Source organism: Trachymyrmex septentrionalis, unplaced genomic scaffold, assembly GCF_001594115.1.
Source record: "Trachymyrmex septentrionalis isolate Tsep2-gDNA-1 unplaced genomic scaffold, Tsep1.0 scaffold36, whole genome shotgun sequence".
NCBI classification, from domain to species: domain Eukaryota; kingdom Metazoa; phylum Arthropoda; class Insecta; order Hymenoptera; family Formicidae; genus Trachymyrmex; species Trachymyrmex septentrionalis.
The window spans coordinates 935,414-943,380 of record NW_017305525.1 but is presented as its reverse complement, the minus strand read 5'-3'; the positions used below and the strand labels follow the sequence as shown (position 1 = coordinate 943,380).

Sequence of the window (7,967 nt, the reverse complement as noted above, 5' to 3'; positions counted from 1 at the left end):
AGAATTTTTGTATAAAATGTCTAAAAATTTATATTATACAATTTTAAACATTTATTTTACAAGAGATTTATATTGTAAACACTATTATATAAAATAATTATTAAAAAAAGTTATTAAAATATAATTTGATTACATATTTTATTTTTTGTATATATGTCAACATTCTTCCTTAAATATAAGGTCTGACTTTAAATACAGATATAAGACGTGAAGTATTATCATTTGTGAGAAAAATATTAAATAAATAGTTAAAAAAAAAGTCTCTAAATCGAAATGTTTCCAAGTGTAACTTTTAAATAATTCTATCTTTAGTGTTTTACATTCGCTACTGCTCACGTTATGGTTTTACAATCTGTAGTAATATTACAATTGTTGTAAATATCAGATTTCTGTCCTACAAATGCTTTTCATGGAAAGTTAGAAGCTTGAATTAAGTTCGGTTAATTTTAATTATTTTCAAGTGTAATCCGTCTTTCGGTGATAATAACGCTGTTTTAGGATTGTTTACGTACGGTATTGGAGTTTTCTCGCAAGTCTCGAATTTGTAATTCCGTAATGCCTTTATAAGCCCAATTTTAGTCTGGTAAACACCGAAGCGTGCACCTGAAAATAAAAAGTGATCATAATATAAAATAGCTCAAAATTCTCAAATAAAAATATTTTTAATATAAAAAGAAATAGAAAGTGATATTTAAATTTATTTAATTTTACCAATACAATTCCTTGGCCCGTCTCCGAAAGGTAGATAAGTCATCGGATGCCTACTTTGCACAGCATCATCACAAAATCTTTCTGGATCGAAGACATCTGGTTTTGGATAAATATCTGAATCTCGCTGAATCGCGTAGATAGGAATCCATACTTTTTGGTTTTTCGGTATACTAACTTTGGTACCATCAAAAGTATAACTCGACATAGATTGTCTCATAAGAAATGTCACTGGTGGATATTTTCGTAAGGTTTCTGTATGCATTAAGAATAGTGTTACATTATAAAAATATATTTTAAAAAACTATAATTAAATTGAAGCAGGTTATTACAAATGAGATAAAAATATTATGTATGTATACATATAATTATATTGTTACATATAATTATATAATTTCACTGAAAAAAACAATAACGTAGATGTATTAAATTTCAATGCATTTATGTGCATTAAAAAACTATTAATAACAATTAGATTAAAATTTATTAGCAATAAAATTATATTGCAATATTATCAAAAAGAAAAAAAAGGTAAGCATATATACTTCCTTATTTAATTTTTTCTTCAAATGACGTACCTTTAAAAACTTTATCTAAATAATCCATTTTTTTTACATTATCGTATGTTAAATCTTCACCATGTTTTGCATAGATTTCATTAATTTCTTTACGTAAATTGCTTTGTATTTTCTCATTTAGTGCTAATTCATAAAGCGCATTGCTAATAGTAGACGAGGAAGTTTCGAAGCCAGCAATGAAAAATACGAATGCTTGAGCAGCTAGTAAATTATCTGTCACGTCTGAAATGTCATTTTTTTCTAATAAATAAATCTTATAAATAATATAATTTTCATTCAATTACATAAATTAATTACTTAACAATTTATACATATATTTATACATATAACATACATATATGTTAGTTGTAATTTCTTACTCAATAATATAACTGTAATATAATGTGTAACATAATGTGTGTCTCTTTCTCTATAACGGCTGTCAAAATTCATTAGTTGATAAGTCAGCCATTAACAAGAGGGAAAGTGCCTATAATAAATCATATAAGGTTATAAGATACCGAATACAATCAGTATCGTGAGCATCAGGCTCTAAGCCATGGTATCCACGCGCTCATATCGTCAACGTCGTGGAATGTCTTATGCGGCGAGCGTTATATCAATTTATCAAAATATAATTGCAGCATTGGCAAATCACAAATCCTTTTACATAAATAAATCTATTTCATATGCGTTCATTTTATCTCAAAACTAGTAATTAATTTATAAATCGTATATATAAATATATAGAATGACAAGTCGCAAGTGTAAAAAATATGTATAAAGATCTTTATATTGTAATAATTGACACACGAATAGTTAAACAAAATTAAATAAGCAATAGTAGGGGAAAGTGGATGAATTGTGCGCACTTAAGGAAAATTTATTGTCCTGGAATGATTTTCTAAATTCAAAGCGATATAAGTATGGAAATAGAAACTATAAACATTTTTCTACCATTACGTATTCTCATATCGAACAGATTTTCATTTAATAAAGTTGTATTTGGAAAAAGGAGGAAACGGAAAAGCGAAAAAATTTCTCGCGCGTCGGGTAATTGTGCGCATAGGTTAGATAATTGTGCGTATTATAATAATAATACACATAGATTTTGACAAAATAAAATAATAATGCAAAGAAAAAATGAAAAAAATAGAGATATTAATAGATTTTACGCGTTGCTTTCCAATATTTATATAAGATTCCTGCTATTATGCGCATTAATATTTATAAAATTCGCGCTTCGCGCTAGCTACTAACTATTACACGCATTCTACAATAAGTCATTAGTCATAAATCAAAAGTTAGAAGCTGGAAATTGACCAATCACAGTCGTTAATTTTCAACTTCTAACTTCTGATTTATGATTAATTACTTATTGAGAATGACCATTATATATTACGTTTTCAATTATTATGCTGTTCTCTTGACTTAGCTCAATAGTTGAGTAAGCGCTCACTGTTACTGATGTAACCTTTTAAAACATTCAATCAGCATTTTAGATCTGGAAGAATATATCAATTGCAAACGAGCGCACACTCAACGGTCCGCTGGACGCAGCTATTAACATTCTTAATCCAGATCTATTCCGGGCAGACTGCTTGGAGCCAAGGCTTCAGCCCACGCAATGTACATATACTCGCGAAAACGTAGCCCGGACGAAACAGTGTCACATTACAGTTATATTGTTGAGTAAATAAATAACAAGTAACAGATATGTATGTTACATGTTACTTAGTGTTTGCTGGATATATGTATATAAGACGATCACATAAGTACGTACCAAAATCATCACCCAATTTATTTGGATGTTTCTTTAATTCGCGTAACATATCAATAAAATCATGCCTAGTAACATTATTCATTTCTCTGTAATTCATGGTCTCCACGATGACTCGTATGAAGAATTTGGTAGTATCTGTTTGCGGTAAGATATAACCGAGCATTTCGTACAGCTGCGGAAAAAATTGTCTCAATCTGAATCGTAACATATTTGTCCATGTCGGAATGAATATTTTTCTTCCCATCTTGCGAAATTCGCTGTCCTCGTTTGACAATGCGTTCATCTCGATACCGAAGGCACAGGTACCGATTACATCAGTCGTATATTTGGCCATCAATTCGCGACATTCTACTGGTTCATTCTTGCTCGCTATCTTTTCCATGTACAGGATCAGGTGATCAGCACATTCTGATATTAAAGAAAACATCTCCTTTAGTTTACCGGATGTAAAAACAGGTGACAACCGCATTCTCAACGGTCGCCATCTCTTTGGCTCCAAAGCGAAAAGATGTTGCGACAATGGTTCGACCTGCAATACATAACAGAAACGCGCGTGAAACATAAATCAAATAAATTTAACTCAAAATTAATTTTTATTAATTTTTATTAGTTTCTTTACAGAATTAGCTTAAAAGAATTTGATTAAAACTTTTAAAAATAAATCTTACTATTTTTAATAAGTCTCGCCACTCACAAAATACAGAATTAAGTATACCTATGTAATGCGCTGTGTATTTCATTTATTCTTTGTACATTCTTATACTACTTTGTATATTTTTATAATGGCTTTTAGCGTATTCTCACCTTTTTGAGATCGGGAAATCCTCTGTCAGCAAAGTTGGAGAAATCTTTGATAAGAATATTCTTAATTAAATCTAGATCTTTTACAATAAGAATGGGTGTCTTCGTGGTAAATATTCCAATCAATGGTTCATTTTTGTAAGTATCATATATTTCTTTTACATAATCACCCGTAAATTTTTTATTAAACAAAACATCTTTAAAATTTCCCATTCCCGGTATTGGTCGAGGACCAGAAACGCCACGTGACTTCCAAAAGTCAAAAGTGGATGTAAGGAAATAATAAATAGCAAGAACAACGGCAGTAATGCCGCATAATATTTCAAAGGATTGCATTATCCAACAATCGTTGATCGATTATTATGAATAATTTTTACTGAAAAAAAGAGAAAAGATGTTCTGTTATATAAAACTCCGTCTTAAGGTATATAGAAAGAGATATTTAAATTTGATATAGATGTACAATAAAATATATACGTTTAAGTTAAATTTTTGATGAAATTTTATTGATATTAGAACAATTGAGAAATCACTTTTTCTTTCAATTCGATCACCGGAACACGTAATAATATTAATCGCAATAACTAGTATATATAGCTAGAACGTCTCTTTTAGACGAAGTAAATAAACAATATTTATCCTTCGCGAACCAGGTAGAGTGTGACATGTATCCCAGCAAGAGAAATTTCTATACTTCATAAAAAGTTATCACGCGCATGATTTCGTGCAACTGGAGACCGCGTTGTTATCAGTCATATTAAATTATAGCATATTTATTATGAAGCATGAGGTATGAGATATATACTCATATATGGTCTATGTTGATTTCCCATCTGGTTCGCGAAAGGTAAAGATAGACCGATGAAATTAAAGTATATGAAAGAAAAACGCAATTTTCAGTCAAGTTCAAGGTTTATGATTTACCGAATTAAGATTTCTGCCGCGTCTAGACAGTGAATTTTTGCCGTCCTCCCTTTCAGAGGACTCCTTTGAGGAACAACCACGTCGGTGAAACAAGTACTAAAAAAAAGGGATCCCTGCCTCATCTACAGGGATTGAGGAACCGTAGAGTTATTTTCTTTTACATAAAAATGAATTTTCAGTGCAAAAATGAAAATAACAGAAAAATCTTCAATGACCTTGATCTCAACAAATGTTATCCAGGACATGGATTTTGAATAAGAGATTTTAGTCATCCGGTTTTAGCGGTCGGGGACATCTTGCGTAATGCTAATGCCAGCGGTAGGTACTGTAACTTTCAAGCCTTATAACTCGAAAAGTATATGAAAAATTATGAAAAATAACTTTATTGCAGTGTTTTGAAAAGCTCTTGATACCAGCTACTAAATTCTGGAAAAAAATAGGATATGCCACTTTAAAAAATCAATGTGACCTTGGCGACGCCATCCAAGATCAAACTAATAAGATTAGTAAATAGATCTTTTTGAACCCTGCAACTTTTGTCTGAAGCACTTTTCTGTAAAACTTATATGTTTTAAGATATTCAGGTGTCCCGATCTTTTTGCAACACCCTGTATATGGTTTTCGATTCAATGCGCTTGTTGAAATGAGTAGAAGCTATAATAGGAGCATGCGTTGCGAGCAATCTCTAGTGATCTATGAAAAATTTTCTCAATTTTTCAAGTGACAAAAAATGATTATTTTTTTAAAACTTTTTTTCAAAAATATCGCCTCCCTGAACTTGCCGCTTCTAGGCTATAGTCTAGTGCTAATATGGCACTGATCAACTTATTCATGCCTAATATTTCTTGTGAATTTGTAGCTTAAACTGCAAATTGTATAAATTCACAAGAAATATTATAGGTACGAAGAACCGCTTTGACCGGAAATGGCGTTTTTCACTCATATATGTTTATAATTTTCGTATCTTTCATCCTGGGAAAAAATATTTTATAATTATATTATTGTACATATATAATTATATATATATTTATGTATAATTATATTTAAATTTATATATAAAATTATATATAATTATATATTTTTTTCCGTAACGGTACTAACGTGCATACAACAAAAAGAAATAATCCCGAAATGTTTATCCGAGAAACAGTGCTAGAATTAATATTGACACATATGCGCAATACGTTACATTATCAAATAAGGTAATTAAGAAAATTGAAAGAAAAACAACAATATGTAGACAATTATTTTTCAATACAACACGCTGAGATGCGTAGATATTATTACGTCATGATACGATGCAAATTATCTTGAAAATTAGAAGTAAAATTTAATTTATCGCCTTTTATAAATGAAATTTACCAAAAAAGTACAATTCGATGATTTCTCAGATTTCTCCATCAATGTATTTTCATTATACAAGATGTCAGGAAAATCGACGTTAATACTTCGGGAAGTGATTCGGAAACCAAAAAGGAAAAAAAAAAGCTGTATAAACATACATCCGGAAATAAGTCATTTCTGAGTTATAATCACTTTTATGTTAAAAAATTGAAATTTATTTTCATAATTACAATCATAAGTCAGCAATATTGTTGGGCGCATTTCTGTAAATTATTTACTTTTTGTGATAGATAAAAATCAAGTGGATTCATCTGGTGATCTTGGGGACCAGGTAGTCAGACCTCCACGCCCTATTCATTTCTGACTATAATTTCGATTTAAATCGATTTCTGGCTAATAATATTGCTGATTTAAGACACAGAATATGGATTTGAAGAAGTAGAGATCCAAATATTTTTCGAAGAGTTCGGAATTCCTTTGATAAAAGAATAAGAGCCTAAATTCGTGTTGAAGGTGGTCATTTTAAACGTTTCATTTAATTTCTATTATATTTAACCTGTTTGTATTTATCTAAAAATAACGCATTAACCGTATTTACAAATACCGGAAAATTAAAAAATAAAAAGTAAAATAATTTAAAAATAAAATAACACATAGTTATTTATGTTAAAACATTCTCTCTCTCTCTCTTGTTAAATAAATTATGATTGTAATTATGAAAAATAAATCAATTTCAATTTTGTAACATAAAAGTGGTTATAACTCGAAAACGATTTATTTCAGTACCTATATTTATATAACTTTTTTTTCTTCTTTTTAGCTCCGGAATCTCTTTTCGAAGTATTGACCTCGATTTTCCGGACACTCTATATAATCCTTATTTTTATTTATTATCAAAATAAAAATTTTTTGTTTATAATTAGTATCAACAAATTCGAAGCGATCTCTCGCTGTACTGGAGTAGAAAAAAACGAGAAAAAGTGTACAATGAAAAAAACGTACAATAAAATATGTTCTTTTACTTTAAAATTTAAAGCTATCCTTGATCTTCAACAATACCCTTTTAGCAGTAAGATGGAAATAGAGTATGAAAATATGGATACAGATATATCAACGTTGCTTTAATTTTAATTACAATTTTCCCGCGCATATAATGCAGGAATAATTGAATGCACGCACATATGCATTGTTAAGATTTGAGAGGCTCGTTAAAAACATATTGCAATGCACCAACAATCTACTTATAACACGTGATATGACGCCGACGAAATATTTAAGAGATAAAGTAATTAATACCATTTATCAATATAATTTAATATCACTTTGTAATCATACAATCAAAAGAAAAAATTACGTTAGAAAATTCATTCTTTTTGCTTTTCCAATCTACTCCATCTTGGTAGGTAACTTTTTTGTCTGATAATAATAAATCAATGTGTGATGAAGCAATTTATTTCATATTTAGCAAAATAAAATTACAGATTTTACTTTTCTTCTTTCTGAAATTGTCAATTAGATATTGGATACAATGGACATACCTAATTGCAGATGACAATAAAATATAACTGCGCACTGGCGATATATTGCCAGTGTATCACTGAGTGCCAGCTTGTAAATAAACTACTATCGTACTATAGCTTGTAACGGTTTACAATTTGAGATAACACTAACTGCAGCTGTCTAGATCATGCGAAATTATATAGAGAGACCAGGAGATGCAAGTACATGAGTCACGATGAATTGTAAAAATAACCGATTTATCTCTTTCAATTTCTGGATAACATGACTCTGCAAATAATAATGATAAAAAATTTGAATCAATTAAACAGTTTATTTATTGTTAAACAATT

The 7,967-nt window shown here is 29.6% G+C and overlaps 1 protein-coding gene across 1 annotated transcript; it reads right to left on the bottom strand.

The window, feature by feature from the left end:
* Positions 1-186: 186 nt before the first annotated feature.
* Positions 187-7,771, bottom strand: LOC108750345 (cytochrome P450 6A1-like). Its single transcript, XM_018489736.1, has 6 exons — positions 7,656-7,771; positions 3,853-4,225; positions 3,049-3,577; positions 1,287-1,508; positions 712-963; positions 187-603 (listed from the first exon to the last, which is right to left on the bottom strand). Exons 2-6 carry the CDS (start codon positions 4,183-4,185, stop codon positions 431-433), a joined length of 1,509 nt encoding a protein of 502 aa, XP_018345238.1. The 5' UTR covers positions 4,186-4,225; positions 7,656-7,771; the 3' UTR covers positions 187-430.
* Between the last annotated feature and the right edge of the window lie 196 nt (positions 7,772-7,967).

Bases quoted from the DNA above. Each gene is read 5' to 3' on its own strand.
- LOC108750345 (XM_018489736.1), bottom strand. From the start codon at position 4,185: ATGCAATCCTTTGAAATATTATGCGGCATTACTGCCGTTGTTCTTGCT. The intron at 1,509-3,048 runs GTACGTACTTAT...ATGACATTTCAG, and splicing joins TAAATTGGGTGATGATTTTG to ACGTGACAGATAATTTACTA. The intron at 964-1,286 runs GTACGTCATTTG...TAATGCATACAG, and splicing joins TTTAGATAAAGTTTTTAAAG to AAACCTTACGAAAATATCCA.